This window comes from Pleurodeles waltl, chromosome 9 (assembly GCF_031143425.1).
Source record: "Pleurodeles waltl isolate 20211129_DDA chromosome 9, aPleWal1.hap1.20221129, whole genome shotgun sequence".
Lineage (NCBI taxonomy): Eukaryota > Metazoa > Chordata > Amphibia > Caudata > Salamandridae > Pleurodeles > Pleurodeles waltl.
In genome coordinates, this window is record NC_090448.1 from 1,138,913,908 (window position 1) to 1,138,933,220 (window position 19,313).

General features: G+C 46.3%; 1 protein-coding gene across 1 annotated transcript in view; it reads left to right on the forward strand.

Moving 5' to 3' along the window:
* SPTB (spectrin beta, erythrocytic) overlaps positions 1-19,313 on the forward strand; it is a 194,161-nt gene that overhangs the window by 121,244 nt on the left and 53,604 nt on the right. The window contains exons 17-19 of the mRNA XM_069208909.1: positions 6,247-6,449; positions 12,450-12,540; positions 15,795-15,941. Of these exons, the coding sequence (XP_069065010.1) occupies positions 6,247-6,449; positions 12,450-12,540; positions 15,795-15,941 (441 nt within the window). The remainder of the gene's footprint in view (positions 1-6,246; positions 6,450-12,449; positions 12,541-15,794; positions 15,942-19,313) is intronic.

The following is a 19,313-nucleotide window of genomic DNA, read 5'->3' on the forward strand; positions in this document are numbered from 1 at the left end:
ATTCTCCACTGCAATATACACAGCAAATATGTGTAACTATATTATAATGCAAAGCAAATAATGAATTAAAAAATATGCATCACCATGAGGAAAGGACATCACTGCTTCATCTCCCTCCTATTCAGCATCAGATCGCCAGATCCCAGAATCGATCCAGGAGAACAAGAGATCAATTATCCTCACTGGAAGGATGACACACTTCAGCGTCCTCGATATGCCTGAGATCTGCAAACACTGTCCCTGGTCCATCCGGTCTCGGCCTCTTATACTTTCAACAAACAAGAGAGGAACATTTTAGAACCTCCCTCTCACTGCAGAAGTTTATTTATTAAAAAAATGCTGATTGCTTTAGGCCAGCTTTGAAAATAACACGCCTGGACTTGGCCACAACCCCAGGGTGCCAATACAAAACAAGACCGTTCCCTGCCTCTTGGTACATTCTTATTAGCCTAAGCCCTTGGTGGGAAAGAACACAAAAAAAAAACATGTGCACAATTTACAATGTGGAAAACTACTTGCAGCCTTTAACGCGGCAGTGGCTAATGCTAAAATAAAGTCAATAGGCAAGATTAAGCTGATGGTCACTAATGTGACGGTGTACTGCTAGGCTAAGTGCAACGTGGAGTCAGTGGTCAAAACTCACATATCATTACAATGTCGCCCTCATAATTTTGGTGGACATACTGCCGATTTTCAATGCCTGTTACTGTCAGAAAAAACCTGAGAAGTATTCAAAGCCTCCCTCTCGATGGTAGGAAACTCCTGTGGCAAGGAGGGGGAGAGGGATTTTTTATTTTTTATTTTTATAAAGAAAATACAGTTTTGGTATTTTCTTTTTGATAATAAGAAAACGTTGTAAGTGTGCAGTGCAGTTCCATCATGTTTATGGAGCCACCTGTCAAACTTACAATGCAATGACAGGAACCACCGTGATGGCAGTTCCTGCCAAAGCTAGAAATGCCCGCTGGGCCAGCGGACGTTTCTAAAGTTAGGCAGGCAGCACCTCTGTCAGGGCGACGGAATAACTTACTCCTTCGCCTTTGGCGGAGAACCTGGCCACCCGCCAAAATATAAATCAGGCTATTTGTTTAATAACAGATTGAAGCTGATGAAATCACAATGCTAAAGGCCTTTCAAAGTATGGTATAACTAACTGAAGAAGAATGAAAATGCAACTAAGAGCAGGAACCAAAACTTGGATTCTCCCATTTGATCAGAGAATGCCTTGACTAATGTCTGGATCCAGTTGGTACAGTTGTATTGCCTTACAGACACCTCTGCCATAGTGGGTGTTGCTTCCTAATGAAATTATATAGTGCATACTGAGCCAGCCTTTTATTTATTAGTTTTGTTCCTCTAAAAATAAATTCTAGACATTGGGCCCTATTTCGAGTTTGGCAGATGGGAAATCCCACCTGACAAACTCCCACCACGGCAGCCACCGCCTACACGGCGACCTCCCGATGGACCTCCCCACCGGTGTTATTAAGAATTTCCCACTAAGTCAGCGGGGCTCCCTGTACCTGTTCTCTGCCAGCCTTTTCATGGCGGTGCTCCTGCCATAAAAGACTGGCAGGGAACGAGGTGGTAACCCCCAGGACAGCGCTGCTTTAGGACCACCACCAACCCTCAGACAGCTGGGATCTCTGATCCTGGCAGAGCTGACGGTTCCCTGGCGGCCTGACTGCCAGGGTTGTAATGTGGCAGTTGGACCGCCACCGCGAGTCTGGCAGTCTAGTGACAGCCAGACTCGTAATGAGGCATCCTGAGCATAAACCAGTGTGCAGGATTGGACAAAATGTGACACTGTTGTTATTAAGAGGTGAACCTGTCTCTATGGTAATCTATATATGGATAACATTACTGAAAAATAACATCACCTGGCCTCTGTCCTGATAATGAAATACCCATCGCATGACGTAAGACACAGAGCAGAATAAATCAGCATGTAACCTCTGCCAAAGACAATACATAGAAAAATAAAAGGTATGACATAAATGTGTGGCCTTAGTAGACTACAGAATGCCATAGAGCCACTAACACGTCTTCATTATTAAACATACCTGTGCAATGTATTCCTGTCAATGAGTTACCCCATATGCTGTGGTGATTGGTGCATTTTACAATGCAACACAAAAGGATGAACGGAGTGCTGAACAATGCAAACACTCACCCCCAGTCACAGATCTGGGTTTAATCCATCGTTCTTTTGCTCACCATGCCACCCCAGTTTGGACAAAGCCATATGCAAATCAGTCTTGACCCTGTGCCACATGGGAACAGTCCAGCCCGAACTGCCAAGCCAGGTCCTCACCGGACCGGAAACAAGCATCCTGGGACCGGTTTCAGGGTTTCACCCCTCATCAGCCAGGCTAGCTTGAATCCAGTGGCACAGTGAGCAAGGGACCCACGTCTGGGCATACCCTTCCCACTTAGGGCAACTTTAGCAACACAAAAGGATGAACGGAGTGCTGAACAATGCAAACACTCACCCCCAGTCACAGATCTGGGTTTAATCCATCGTTCTTTTGCTCACCATGCCACCCCAGTTTGGACCCAGCCATATGCAAATCAGTCTTGACCCTGTGCCACATGGGAACAGTCCAGCCCGAACTGCCAAGCCAGGTCCTCACCGGACCAGAAACAATCATCCTGGGACCGGTTTCAGGGTTTCACCCCTCATCAGCCAGGCTAGCTTGAATCCAGTGGCACGGTGAGCAAGGGACCCACGTCTGGGCATACCCTTCCCACTTAGGGCAACTTTAACAACACAAAAGGATGAACGGAGTGCTGAACAATGCAAACACTCACCCCCAGTCACAGATCTGGGTTTAATCCATTGTTCTTTTGCTCACCATGCCACCCCAGTTTGGACCCAGCCATATGCAAATCAGTCTTGACCCTGTGCCACATGGGAACAGTCCAGCCCGAACTGCCAAGCCAGGTCCTCACCAGACCAGAAACAAGCATCCTGGGACCGGTTTCAGGGTTTCACCCCTCATCAGCCAGGCTAGCTTGAATCCAGTGGCACAGTGAGCAAGGGACCCACATCTGGGCATACCCTTCCCACTTAGGGCAACTTTAGCAACACAAAAGGATGAACGGAGTGCTGAACAATGCAAACAGACGTGGGTCCAGTGCTTCCCATGCCACTGGATTCAAGCTAGCCTGGCTGATGAGGGGTGAAACCCCGAAACCGGTCCCAGGATGCTTGTTTCAAGTCCAGGGAAGACCTGGCCTAGCAGTTCGGGCTGGACTGTTCCCATGGGGAACAGGGTCAAGACTGATTTGCATATGGCTGGGTCCAAACTGGAATGGCATGGGCAGCAAAAAAACGATGGATTTAGGCCCAGATCACTGTACTGGGGGTGAATGTTTGACAATGTTCAGCATTCCGTCCATCACTTGTTTTTGCTTTGTCGCCCTAAGTGGGAAGGGTATGCCCAGACGTGGGTCCCGTTCTTCCCATTCCACTGGATTCAAGCTAGCTTGGCTGACGAGGGGTGAGACCCCGAAACCGGTCCCAGGATGCTTGTTTCCAGTCCAGGGAAGACCTGGCCTAGCAGTTTGGGCTGGACTGTTCCTATGGGGAGCAGGGTCAAGACTGATTTGCATATGGCTGGGTCCAAACTGGAATGGCATGGGCAGCAAAAAAAATATGGATTTAGGCCCAGATCACTGTACTGGGGGTGAATGTTTGACAATGTTCAGCATTCCGTCCATCACTTGTTGTTTTTGCATTTTACAATGCTGCACAACACTCAGACTCTGGCCATTCTCTTTCTACTCAGGAAGTTTAAATTGAGCTTCAAATGCTCTATCTACAGCATCTGCAAAAGCAGTAAGTTGACCCAGATAGTCCTGAAGGCTGTTGTGTGGTCAGAAAGCAATAGGGCATTTGAGGTCTGTTAAGAATGGGTGTTTTTTTAAATAACTTCTGGTAGCAACTAGAGAAGAACTGGACATTGTGGCCTGGGACTAAAAGCTGCCCTAAATAATGTGTTCATAACAGCCCCATACCGAGTCAGTGTATGAAGCCAGCGAGTCAACAGTCTCCATGAGCATTTGGAGGTTTTGGGGACAACTTCTTTGTGACAGTTGTTTGGGTTCACACATGTCTGTTTGCCAAGCGTCAGAGCTGATGATTCCTCTCTCCATCCACTACTACCAGCAGCCCAGCATCCTCATGTTTTTCCCTCTGTCCCATATCCTCAGGGTTTTTTTTCTGTCCTACATAAGCAGTCCTGCCCTGGCACAAAAGACATCACAGTAAAGCATCTTTCAAGCGGTGTTGGGGCTGTTGGCCACAGGGTTGTTACTAAAAACAACAGGTTTTGTAGAAACTCTTTGGATGTGATTGTACAACACAACCTGGGATAACAAGAAACCACTCCTGAAATATCAGATTGGAAGTCACATATAAATCATAATATTTGCCCCATTTCCATTGCTGTTGCTAAAGATGCATTGTGCATTGCAGGCAGCATCCTTTATTGCCAAGAAAGAAGAATTTCAATTTTAACTAATATAATTGGGGATGGTATAGCTGGAGAGTGGAATGGAGGGCATGTTGGTGAATAGCCGAAACAATTTATTAAATGTATGCCTAAAAGGCAAAAAATAGATACTACAAATGCTATGTGCTAGCAATCAAAAACAGTTGCAAAACATAAAACCAGCCCTGTAACTTTGGCTGCATGACCATATAAGTCCTATTTACTTCCAGTATAATTTACAACAAAGCCTGGAAGTGTTCTGCAGGCAATGTGCTTTATCAAGGAGCGGTGCTTCCTACTTGTGAGGGTGTGGTACCAAAATATCGGTGTCAGAATATCATCTAACATAATTATCTTGTTCTAAATATCACCTACAAAAATATTGCCGCGTATAAGTTATTAATAGAAAATCTAGACCCAATGGGACAACATTTCTGTAAAAGGAATTTAGGGCACAATATCTTTGTCAGAGTATTTCTGTATACAATATTCTGCGCTACAACCCAAGATCCAGCAGTTTTGTGCCAGCCTGTTGGGTTCATGGTATTCTTGGGGTACTGGATTATTGCTGTTTCTAAACATCAACCTATAAGATGATAGTCCTTACAAGCCACTAAAACCCTCAGTTTAGTTGTGACTGTGTTTCAACGACCAAGGATGTTTGAGAAACCTTGAAACTATCTTTATGATAACAACATTTTGAAAAAGGCCACCCTCTTTATCAAGCTCTTCATAGTCTGGGCTCTAATGACCAAGGATGTTTGAGAAACCTTGAAACTATCTTTATGATAACAACATTTTGAAAAAGGCCACCCTCTTTATCAAGCTCTTCATAGTCTGGGCTCTAATGACCAAGGATGTTTGAGAAACCTTGAAACTATCTTTGATAAAAACACTTTTATCATGGCCACCTTTCCTCCAAAGCTCTTAGCAATGCTCAGACTTAAAATGTAATTATTTCCTCCACCAGAAAAATGTCCTAAATTAAAAACATAATAATTGATACAGAAGTCCTACTGATTTCAGCCCCATGTTTTTTCTAGCCCGTTCTGTCTGTTAGTGACAAGTGATCTAGATAGACCCATGAGCATCATTGCCACATCCTGTCCACTAGTCAGAAAGATGCGCGGGAAAATCAAAGGAATCGCAATGTATGCCAGAGTTTTTCTCAATTCCAACTGAAGTGAAAAGCATCTGATGCATTATGGGTTGCTCACCTGCCTGTGAGTCGGTATGCTTAGGTAGGGCCCGACAGGAGATAGTGCTAGAAGAATGGCCAACAAAAGCCCAGTGAGAGGGCAAAAGAGAGACTGAAGCATATGGGAGAATCCGACAAAAAAGTGCTGCTAAAACCCAGTGGATCAGTGAGGGAGCCAATGCAAACCATTAGTGCCTGTTAAAAATACTCTGTGCATGTTAGCATTCATATGCAGTCTTATAATAAACAAGGTATTGCATGATTACTAGGATTCATGAGTGGCACTAGAGCCACACTAGGGATTGAACTCAATCAGCAACTATTACACTCATGATCTAAGACAAGAATGCCGCTACATAGATCCAGGAGGGCTGGATCAATGCATGATTCTCAGAATATCTACATAAGCGACTTCTATGTGCCATAGATGTAAATGTGGTTAATTTACGAAGTAAGGGGTTATCTTGAATAACCTGTCATGGATCGGCCCATCCTGGACATTTGTTGGACAGCACCAATCAAAGTAATATATTTTTCTTTGGTGTTTTTAAGGAGTACAACCTTGCTCATGTTGAGCCACCCAATACCCTAGAAGCCGCTGAAGCTGGAATCAGAAAACATGAAGATTTTGTGGCGACCATGGAAAACAACGAAGAGAAGATCTCCGGAACGATTGCTCATGGAAACAAACTGGTAGCTGAAAAAAATATGTATTCAGATAAAATCAAAGAGAAGGTCCTTTCAATCGAAGAAAGGTAATTTTGGCTTGTGGTTAATACTGAGCTATGAGCCGTCTGAGCTCAGTAGTTGTAGGAAGACAGAGAGTTTTCATATTTGGAACATTGCAAATGTTGGGAGATGTGTTGCAAAGGCCTTCGCAGAAGACATTAATTCAATTGAACAGAATAAACCATCTACACTTTTCTTGATCAGAAAGCTCTTGACCTCTCAGTACATTTTCAATCACTTGGTTTGGTGCTATCTAGATTTATAATCGGTTTGGGCTGCTCACAAGGTGTGTTGGTGTTTGTAAAATCTCAAGTTTGTGTTATGCTAGTTTTTGCAATTGTTTAGGACTGGTTCTGATAACTGACTTTTAAAACTGTAATTTGGCATTTGCTTAAAGGTTTTACAATTTTATAATGGGCGAGAATATACTTCTTGAATAGTAGGAAACACGTTTGACCATGATGTATGGCAGGTTGATTAAGACAAATGTCTCCAGGTTTTAAGTGCTTCGAGCAAGGAAAAATGGGGGCACTGTGAGTCCAAAGTTTTTGGTAGCTAGGAAGGAGAAGATCCGCCTGTGGATTGAGACTGTCAAACACAAAGGATACTTGCTACATAAGTATGTGTCAATCTGAGATTCTGTCGAGAAGAGCATCAAGAGTTGCAGGTTCAATGAAAAAGAGGACATGAGTTGTGCAGGAAAATGACAAATGCATAAAACCGTAAAGATTGCCAGTTTGTGGATGGGGAGCCTGTGCTCTATCTTAAAAGTTTGACATCATAAACGGCAAAGAACACTATATCAGTAAGTTGATAGAATCGACTGCTCTCGCCATCCATTCTTGGGTAACTCTACTAGTTTCGCAAGTCAATTTCCCCAGAAGTCTAAAAGCAGCAAGTCCATAGGATAGCTGTGAAGGTGGCGCAAGACATGTTGGTGAAATACAATAATGAGAGACATAGGCAATGAAGTACCAATAATTTGGATTGCAACATTGGAATGTTGAGTACTCCATTGAAGACATGGAGTACTCCGGGCTTTTAATGGCTGGTAAAAGCACTGAGTATCATCATGTTTGCCTTTCACAGCTGGTGCTGTGAACAAAGACCTCACAGAGCCAGAGGGGATTTCAACCCCCTCAGGCTCCGTGAGGCCTTTGTTTTACTAATTAGGTGGTCACTAGACCGCCAGGGTCACCGTCGTAGTCAGACAGCTGCCAAAGTGGCATTACGATTGTGGCCACGGTCGGACCAATGGCACCGCCAGGTTGCCGCCAGTCGACTGCAGTCTTGACAGTTGCAATCTACCAGGGTAGCGCTGCTTGCAGCGGTGCCCTGGTGATTATGAGTCCCCTTTCCGCCAGCCTTTGCATGGCGGTAGCCCCGCCATGCAAAGGCTGGCGGAAAGAGGGTGCCAGGGGCCCCATGGGCTGCCCCTTCGCGCTTTCCACTGCCTGAATTACAGGCAATGGAAAGCGCGATAGGTGCTGCTGCACCCGTCGCACTGTCACATTGGCACCGGCTCGATTACGAGCCAGCGTCAATGTTAAGGCCCTTTTCACCGCAGGACCGGCCGGCAGAAACACTGTTTCCGCCCGCGTGCCCTGTGATGAACTCCTAATAGGGCCCGCGGTGTTCTGGCCACAAAGGTGGTCTGATGGTGGTATGAGTTTGGTGGGCAGCCTCTGCCGCCCACCAAACTCATAATGAAGGCCTTAGTTCTAGGGGCAATATGTTCTAAAAGCCTCATAGCCTGCCATAGCTGGGCTATACCAGCCATTAGAGGCCCACTCCCTAGTTAAAGCCCCTCACATTCGGCTCAGGACTTTAACGCTAAAGAGGGCCTTTAATGCCTGATATAGCCCACTATGGCAGGCTATAAGGCTATAGTAGAGGATGGAGAGCAGAGATATTACACATATGCTAAATACGACACAGCTATGCATACAGTAAAGGATTGTGCAGCATAGGATGGTAGGAGGCTAGCAACAAGGGTAGGAGAGTAGAAGTGATTGATTGTTTTCATCTATTCTTACATGTCTGGGTAACTCATAGAAACATCCAACACACAAAATACACTATTCCTGGCACACAAGGTGGATGGGTACAAAAAGATTGGACAATGGCCAAAGCTGGAGCAAATGTTTTCTGTATGAGTATTAATCTGTACTTTATTAGCAAGAACAAAAGTCTATTTTACTGCAACTAGACAGGCCTCTGAGGGAAAGCTGCAACTATGTAGTAAGATTCGAGGAATGGATTATGAAGCAAACAGTAGCATAGTCGAAAGTGACTTATGCAGGCAGAAGTTTTAAAGAAGAATGGCAGTGTAATACAAGTGATGACTACATGGAGAGGCATATTAGATCAAGCTTAAACCTAATGTGAGTATGATTTACTTGTAATATTCATATTTAATGTAAGAGGAAATGTGGACAGCTCATGGCCTTGTTCATTTAGCATTCTCGTCGTACAGAAATAGTCCAGGAAGAGATTAGGACTATATCTTACTCATGCTGGCCAGGCAGACGATGGCATTAAATTCAGTGGTAAATTTAGAATGAGCAAAGATGTGCCTTCAGTATTCCCCTGCAATTTTGATATGTATGCTACAGCCCTGGCCTAGCAGTGGATTTACTCATGGCTTAGTCTGCATTGACACTATTCACCGTAACCAACTATGATTGCCATCATCATCATATATAGATATTTGGCTCAAGGACATCCACCCAACATCACATTCCACCATCTCTCACTGATACTGCAATTACACATGAAAGCGCCCCTTCAAAGGTGTTTTCAGAACAACAGTACCACCATGTTTCTGTGACATTTCACACCTTGATGACTTCTGTAGTATAAAACTTTATCGAAGAACAACATAATAAAAAACCATTTTTGAGAAACAGATTAATTAAGGTCAATGGATAACCAGAAGAGCAATTAAAAAGATGCAACATTACCCAATAACAGGACTTAGGAAAAGAAGGGGATGAAGGTAAAAAGGAACTAGGAAAAGCCCATAACTCCATACACTCGGAAACACCCAATGACCCTTACCCCCACCACATCTTCATTTTTAACCTCGGAAGCAAGACAATCTGTGACGAGCTCAGGAACGTCCTCAATACCTCCATCACTACGGCCTCCTTCCCGGATGTCTGGGAACACACTGAAGTGAGGCCCCTCCTGAAAAAATCATCCGCTTATCCACTCAAACTATGGGCCCATCTCTCTGCTCCCCTATCAAGCAAATGTCCTCAAGAAAGAGATCAACCAGCAGCTCACCCCACGCCTAGAAGATCACAAGCTCCTGGACTCCTCCCAATCTGGAGCTCGAGCTAACCACAGCACGAGACAGCCCTGATTGTATTCACAGATGACATCAGAGCCCTCCTGAACCATGGGGAAACAGCAGCCTACATCCTCACACCACATCCTTCTTAACAGACTCCACCACATCAGGATTCAAGGAAACACCCTCAAATGGATCCCATCGTACCTTACCAGGTCGAACCCAAAGGATTAGTCTCCCACCGTTCACCTCAAAGCCCAAGAAGATCATCTGCGGAGTCCCCCAAGGAGCGTCCCTCAGCCGGACCCTCTTGAGCACCTACATGACCCCCCTGGCCATCACCGTCAAGTCACGCGAACTCAACATCATCTCTTATGCCTCACTGTCTGAAGATCCCTCCACCACAAAAAAAATAAAAATAACTTCCACAGATGCATGGTGAACGTAGCTGATTGAATGAAGGACAACGGTCTCAAACTCAACATTGAAAAAATGAAATCCTCATCTTTGGGAACAACACCTCACCATGGACTGACACATGGTGGCCCGCAGAGCTTTATACCTCCCCACCCCAACAGACCAAGCCCGCAACCTCTGTATCATCCTGGATAGCAAGCTATCCATGAAGAAACAAGTTGACACAGTCTCATCTGCCTGCTTCCCCACCCTTTGCATTTTCTGAAAGAGCTTCAGGTGGCTCCCAGCAGGCGCAAGGAAGACCGTCACTCAGGCACTCATCACCAGCAGACTTGACTACGGAAACACGCTCAACCTAAGAATCATAGCACACCTCTTGAAGAGACTCCAGACAATACAGAACTCAGTGGCAAGACTCGTACTCTACCTCCCCAGAAGGACCCACATCATACCCCATCTCAAAAAACTACACTGGCTCCCAATTGAGATGAGATGCCAGTTCAAGATGCTGACCCACAACTACAAGACCGTGCAGAACGAAGGACCAGCATACATCAACAAACTCTTGACCTTCTACCAACTGACCAGACACCTCTGATTAACTTCCCTCTGCCTCGCAGACACCCCACGGATACGTCAAGCCAACAGTGGAGTATGCGCCTTCTCGCACCTGGCAGCCAAGGCTTGGAACAACCTCCCCCCTGCACCTCAGCACCACAACGTCACTTCAGCAATTCACAAGAGAACTAAAGATCTTGATGTTCGAAAGATCATTCCTCCACGAGCAGCACATGTAGCAGCATATAGCCCCAGTGCCTCAAGACCCTCACAGGTGATTTGATGCGCTCTATAAATGTTTGACTGATTGATCAATATAGCCTTAGAACCCGCCGTAGCGGGCTCTACTGGCTATTAAAGGCCCGCTCCCGAGTTAAATGCCCGAGCCGAAGGCGAGGGCATTTATCAAGGGAAAGGGCCTTTAATAGCCGGTAGAGCCCGCTACGGCGGGTTCTAAGGCTATTAGAACATTCTGCCACTCAGGGCAGAATGTTCTCTTAAAAAAAACAAATTGCTCACGGAGCCCGAGGGGATTAGAATCCCCTCGGGCTCCGTGAGGCTTTGTTCACAGCTGCTGCTATGAACAAAGCCCATTGGAATGTTGGCGCTGCGGGCTTTTACCGGCCAGTAAAAGCCCGCAGCACTCCATTGTTTTCAATGGAGCTGCCAACTTCCAATGTTCTAATAAACTTTATAAGAGAAATGCATTTAAAAATGATACCAACAATTCATAAGAACAATTTAGAAAAAATAATATATGTATTGACTACAAATGTTTTATAGTGTAAAAAAATATGTATTTTATTAAAGAGAAAAAAACAGCTGAGTAGAGAAGTGTAGAGAGCAGGTGGGAAAGGGTTAAGAGGAAGGACGAGGGTACGGAAAGAGGCCCTCACAAAAAAATGAAAAAAGGAGGAGCAGGAGCCAGGGACAAATAATGCAATTTTCAATGTTCATGAAGGTGGGGGCTGGAAGGATGAATTTGTTCGAAATAATCGAAAAAATGAACAGTTTAATCAAAATAATATTAGTTGCTACAAAAACTGGGTTTAACAGGAATTTAATCCTTTAATATTAAAGTGAAAAAATAGTTAAGAATATAAAGGTTGGGAATGGGTTAAGAAGAGGGTAGGGAACAGGTTAAGAGGAGGAACGAACAAAAAATGAAAATAAGGAAGATTATATTGGATGTGGAAAATAATCTAATTTTACCATGGGTAAAGTGGTGGATTGTAAGCCTGTTGCCCCCCTCCTGTACAAGAAAGGGTAGGGGAAGAAAGTGGAAAAGGAGGATGGAAGGAGTAGGGAATAGGGAAGGGGTCACAAATCTGGAAAAGAGGTCCAGGGATAACCAGAATAGCAATTAAAAAGCAACATTACCCAGTAACAGGACTTAGGAAGAGAAGGGGGTGAAGGGCAAAAGGGAGAAAATAATAGCAATTACACCTTAAAACATGCAAAATACAGTTATGGAAAAAAAGGTATCCAATTAACTGCTGTTAACCAAATGGTAAATACCTGTTATTTTGAAAATATAATTTAAGTACTTTAGGGGAAATGGTATTTTACAATTGGTATTCCATACGTTTGTCGTTCTATGAATTGCTCACAGGCCATAGGTTCTGCTTGGTATGATTCTGCATGTATGTGATTTCAGTGGGTGCTAGCAGCATGGTATATGGATACAGCACAGTTGGGAATGTTTGGCTCCGGCTGTTAGAAAAAGGGAGTAAGTCTTAATTATCTTTCTTTCCAGACACAAAGCGAATGCTGCAAAAGCTAAAGAAGTGTCATTGCTGCTAATGGACAACCGAGATCTGCAGAGCTTCTTACAGAACTGTCAAGAGGTAAACATGTAGCATTATTTCCAGCTGCGGCTCGATGCGCTCACAAGGGTCGGGGCGGGTGCGGTGTGGGTGCGGTGCTCAAAAATTACAACTGCAAAAAAAAATACCTGATCCGCTGCCGCGCCACTCCTCTTTCTCCCGTCGCTGCAGGCAAAGTCTCCCAGCCTGCCCTGCGGCCAATCATGACACTGCTCAGAATAGCGTCAGGATTGGCTGGGAGTGCCCAGCCAGGGAGCTCCCAGGCAGACTGGGAGCCTGTGCCTGCTCTCTCTATCCCGGCAACACATGCGTACTGAGGGAAGTGCACAGTGCACTTCCCTCATCCTTGTCATCCCCAATGTCCGCCCCTTTTACACAGACGAAATGATAATAAACATGGGCCCTCATTCTGACCTTGGCGGTCGGCGGAGAGGCGGCGGTCGGACCGCGAACAGACCGGCGGTCCAAAAAATGGCATTCTGACCGGGGCGGTCACCGCCGCGATCGACCGCCACTTCCCCACTCCGACCGCCACGGCGGTCATGACTGACGGGCTGGAGTTTGCGCACTCCGGCCCGGCGGTCGCCCCAAGACCGCCACCCGTATCATGACCCTGCTTACCGCCGCGGTTTCTGGCGGTCGGGAACCGCCATGCGAACCATGGCGGTAGGCACTATCGGGGCCCGGGAATTCCTTCCCTGGCACTGATAGGGGTCCCCCCCCACCCCCCACTGCCCCCCCGAGTCCTCCCCCCACCCCCTCCACCCCCCTGCCACCCCCCAGAGGTGGTACGAACCCCCTCCCCACCCCCACCCCGAAATGCACATACACGCACCCCGACATGCACTTACCCCAACATGCACATCTGCACACCCCCATGCACGCACACATCACACAACACCCCCCCACCTCCTCCCCTCACGGACGATCAACTTACCTTGTGCGTTGGTCCTCCGGGAGGCGACGGGAGCCATAGGGACGTGACCGCCGACAGCACACCGCCAACAGAAGACCGCCACACAGAAATGTGGGTCGTAATTCTGGGGGCGGTGTTCTGCTGGCGTGGCGGTGGAGGTTGACCAGTCTCCACTTTCCCGCCGACCGCCAGTCTGGCTGCCGGCGGTTTCCCGGCGGAACGCTCCCAGCGGTCGGAATGCGCACAGCGGCATACCGCCGTGGTCGGCGGTCTTCACCGCGGCGGTAACTCGGCGGTCTTGCGAAAAGACCGCCGAGGTCAGAATGAGGGCCATGGTTTCTTATCGTTTCATTTGTTAAAGGATTTGCAGCGGCTGCTGCTGCCGGGGGGCAACGCTCCTCCACACTAACGGAGGAGCAGCCGCTGATCATTTCCTTTCTTTTTTATTTAAATTATATCTGTCTATATTTTCAGAAAGATAGGAAATATGCCTTTGTTTCCACATATGTTACAAAACCTGCAAAACACATATCTAATAAATATACCTGAGTCACTGTCTGCAAAATCTTTTATGTTCGTAGACCTAAGTTCAGTGTTTTATTGGTGGAAGGGAAATAGTCCTTTAATGTGGTTATTTTTGCCAACTAACTTTGGGCAGACAGTACCTACTAATTGTAGAAAAAATGTGCCCCGTCTTTGCAGAAAACATCCTCATGACTGATGAACATTAGTCAAGACAAATGTAAGCATTTGTGTATTGAAATTCTAAATTAATTCTCTACTGGTCATTTTCAGCGACCAATACAAGTAGGCTTAGACTGAGCGCAAGATGAACCACAACCTCACTCGACTGACTGTAACATCTTCATTAATGCTTAGTGTGTTTATCCCCTCTGAGTGAACCATATAAAGAGTAAAAACATAGTCGGCTGGTGACAACGTAGTCATGCTTTTGTGGGGTAGGGATTGCTGGACTCAATAGGCAACATAGAGTCCTGTACACACATGTGCAATGCCTTTAATACCATAAGATTGTGTTCTATAATTAGGTTAGTCCATATATGTTATACCAGTCTCAAGTACACAAGATGACTGCAATGCCCGGGCTGTGACATTCACGTCTTCTCTAATGGGTATATCGTCCTGATGCTGTGGTGATCCTTTTAAGAAAGCCATAAGAGTCTTAATCAGGGCGGATAACTCGTTTCCAAGCTCTCCCGGCGTTTCAGAGATATGGCATGTTAGGACTTAATCCTTTTCCAAACATGGCTAGCCTGTCTCTGGCTCCAACAAAAATTATTTTGTGTTATGAACTGAGTGGATTGTCCTCTTCACTTTTTCAACAACAAAAGAGACTGCAACGTAGATATATTAAATAACATCCTTTAGCTGGGAGTTAGTTTCATCCAAGGCACATATTCTATATGTAAAACACACACACAAATAAAAAACCTAGTGAGTGGTGAGTGACGCAAAGAGTGAGAGACTGAGGCCCTGATAGTGAGTTTGGCAGGCGGAAAAGCCTGCCGCCAAACTCCTGCGGTCGGGTTACCGCCGATGGGGCAGCCCTCCCACAGACCCTATTACAAGTTTACCGCTGGGCCAGCGGGAAACAGCCCACAACATTGACTCCGGCTCGTAATTGAGCTTGCGGCAATGTTGCAGTGCATCGGGCCTAGCAGACAGTGAAAAGCGCGATGGGGCTGTCCGTGGGGGCACCTGCACTGCCCATGCCAAGTGAAACCACCATGTAAAATCCGGCGGAGAGGGGACTCGTAATCCCCAGGGCAGTGCTGCCCTGGCAGATTAAGACCATTGGCACCACCAGGCTGTCAGCCGGCGAAAAAGTGGCGGTGCCTCCGACCATGGCACGTTCACCACAGTCATAATGTGGAGGCGGGACCATCCTACCGCCAGACTCGTAATGAGGGCCTGAGTGTGGAGATTGTTGTAGCATAGCAGCAAACTCTCTGCTTATTTTAATATATAAGATTAAACATATGAAGTGAAAGATTCCAGGGTATGAACCCTGAAAGTGATACAGTTTTTGCAAACATTTAATGAATCTGATGCTGCCAGTTGCAGGACAAGAGGTAGGTTTGTTGTGATTTCTGAGCGTTAAGGGACAAGTGAACTGCGCAAGGAGATGGATGTGCGAGTGCAGTCGAGAGTGCGGTGCTGAAATGTAGGCAGAAGGATGAATATGTGGGCATGAAACAGTGTACTCTCCTCTGCCACACCAAAAAAAAGCGCCATCACTATGGACAGGGAGCGAAGCATGGAATGTAACAGGATAAGCTGTGGAAAATTGATTCAATGTTAAGCTGTGATGTAAATGCTTTCCTTGATGAACTTGCAGCTCACTTTCTGGATCAATGAAAAGCTGCTGACGGCCCAGGACATGTCCTACGATGAAGCTCATAACTTGCACAGCAAATGGCTGAAGCACCAGGCGTTCATGGCGGAGCTGGTGTCCAACAAAGGTTGGCTGGACAAGGTGGACAAGGTATGGGATTTTGCAACTGTTTCCACCTCTCGTCTAAGTAACACATTTCCCTTAACTCACGTAGCCTCCATCTTACAATAGGAACCACTGTCGTGCTCATTTAGCTTGGAGACATATCAACTTCCAGGTCTAAACCCCTCCTAGCCCCCCACCAATATTGAACTTTGCCACAAATCAAGAGCCCCCCCCTCTTCATTTGAATTGGTACCTTTTGTATTCTGTAGCCATGAAGAATTGGCTTTTCCTACATTCCTTAAAGAAGGTACTGCAGTCTATAAAATTTATTGTGCATTACTAATAATGTTTTAATCGGTACCAGATTTACAGATCAAAAACTCGTTCCAACCATTTAAAGTGTATTTCCCTTACGTAAATTAGCCTCCCTTCTGTGAATTTAATTCATAGCTTGAAACAGGAAATGACATCAGAGAAGGACAGGAAATGCAGTGTTCTGTGTAGTACAGCAGTAAAGTTCCACATGCCCTTACACTGTACCTTTGGTGCTGTGATTGATCTTGAGACTGCCCTTCCAGACTACTGAATGTGCATTATAATTATTCACAGCTCTAGCAGTGAAAATGTGTTTATTTCTCTGTGATATGTACCTAAGGAGAGCTATAAGCGAAAGAGGAGAAATGTGGGTGAATACCAGAGATTTTGCGAAGTTTTTATTTTAAGTGGGGAGCCCCAGAGAGGTGAAAGTAGGGTGTGGAAGGGCATTTTGTGTGTAGCTACCCCATAACTCCTCACCCTACACAAGGGATCCAAGGGACTCACTTTCAGGGGTTCTCACAGAGGAGAGCCACTGACAACACACAGTGAGGAGGGCCATGGACAACACACAATGAGGAGGGCCATGGACAACACACAATTGTAGATGGTAGATATCAATAAAGTGGGCTTTTGATGCCTGGGCTTCCAAGTGATATGCACAACTCAAACTTCACTCTTCGCTCTCATTGCTTATGACTACACTTGGAACTCCTCAATCAAAAACAACCCGCTACTGATAATTATCCATCTATAATTCTGCTTGTTCCTGTTATCCGCCACAATTCTTTTCTCATTTATGAAATTTGTGGATCAGAAGGTAGAGTTAAGTCATTGAGGGGGTCATTATGACCCTGGCGGAAGGAGGAGAAGCGGCGGTAAGACCGCCAACAGGCTGGCGGTCTTTTTTTTTGTATTATGACCATGGTGGTTACCGCCATGGTCATCCGCCGCTTCTCCGTTCCGCCCGCCGGGCTGGAGACCTGGGTCTCCAGCCCGGCGGCTGTCACTATACCGGCGGCGGTATTTTGACCCGGCTTACTGCCGTGGATTTCCTGCAGTTGGATCTGCCATGAAATCCATGGCGGTAAGCACTATCAGTGCCAGGGAATTCCTTCCCTGGCACTGATAGGGGTCTCCCCCAACCCCCACACCCACCCCGACTCCCTCCCCTACACCCCCCACCACACCTGCCACCCTTCAAAGGTGGCAGGACCCCCCTCCCCACCCCGACCCCCAACATAACATCATTCATACACACACGACATGCACACAGGCACCACCAACACACATACACACACACACACCGACATACATGCCAACATCCACACACACAGTGAGACACGCACACCCACATTCAAACATACACGCACACATCCATACAGACATACCTACAGACATACACGCACTAATTCCCAAACTCACAACACCCCCGCAAGCATACACGCACTCACACCCCCCCACTACATACACACACGCACACCCCCATGCACGCACACAACACTCAACAGACAACACCCCCTCACCCCCCTCCCCTAACGGACGATCGACTTACCTGGTCCGTCGATCCTCCGGGAGGGGACGGGAGCCATGGTGGCAGCTCCGCCGACACCACACCGTCAACAGAACACCGCCACGGCGAATCACAGGACGTGATTCGCTGGGCGGTGTTCTGTTGGCGTGGCAGTGGAGGTGGAGCAACCTCCACTTCCCCGCCTCCCGCCAGTATGGCTGTTGGCGGCTCTCCGTCCGTAAAAGGACGGAGAACTGCTAACGGTCATAATAGGCTGAGCGGCAAACCGCCACCACTGGCAGTCTTCCGCACAGCGGTCACTCAGCGGTCTTGGAAAAAGACCGCTGAGGTAAAAATGACCCCCTATGTGCTTACAACAACACACTAACTGTGAAGCCATCAATATATGTAACATTACTTCAGTAAAAATGTGCAATTGACAAAATATAGAAATATACACAAGTAACAGTGATAAACAGGGATGTGTTTTGCCAAGGGGTTCTAAGTGACATCAAATAGACAATGAGTGTGGATCCCAAGCGGTGTATGATGTCACTCAGACCCCAGGGTAAAAACCTTTCCTGTCATTCACTGTACAACTCTACAGTTGTCTTGTTATGAATTTGCTTACTCAATTCACCTGGGCCTGTTTTCAACACCTATGCAAATGTATACGAGTATTGGGTGAGCCATACGCAACATGGCCAAACCTGTCTCAGCCAACTTTTCCATCTTGCACCTAGTGCCCTCACACCCACCCACACCACCTTCTGTCCATCAGTCTTCTTCCACCAAGGATACCTAACAGCCTGCAACATCCCACAGAACACCCTGAGAATGATCTCCCCCCCCAAAAAAATAATAAAAATTAGATTGGTATGCTGACAACCACCCTGTCCACCTTATGCATTTCCCACCGACTCAAATGTTTAAAAACCTGGTGTCCTGCCACTACACCACAATACCCTCTCTTCAATCCACCCCTGACCCGTTCAGATATTTAAAAATAATACATGGTCTGCTGCCATCTACCTTCCATTTGTGCCTTCCCTGTCATTCTCAGCCTAAACTGAACTGAACTGAACTGTTGGTCTCTGAACTCAGTTGGAGCAGAGAGCCAGCGTCTCACTGACGGTATGTCTGAGATACCTAACTGCCAAGCCTGGAATTCCTCCATGATATCGCAAGAATGGGAAACAACTCTTGCTAGAGAAACACTCTAGTTCTACTCTGTTGCGACATCATAGAAGTGAATAACCAGATTTAGAATCTGGTATTTGTTCTACTTGCTCTCAGTGAGAGAACTTACTTAGTGTAACAGGGAATAATAGGGATATTGTTCTTCAGAGTGACATCAAACAGACAACAAAAGTGAAGTTAAGATGTCACTCAGTACCGCGACTCGAGTTGTCTATGATGTTACTCATAGCCCTCTTTACCCATCTATATCCTTATGTTACGTATTGCCCCCAAAATGTTCTGCCCCTACTTTCACCAGCTACACAGGGACAGTAGAGTAATGGGACCCCACGGATAACAGGCCGTCTCCTCTGTGTCTCAAATGTAAAAAACACCTGGGGCCAGATGTA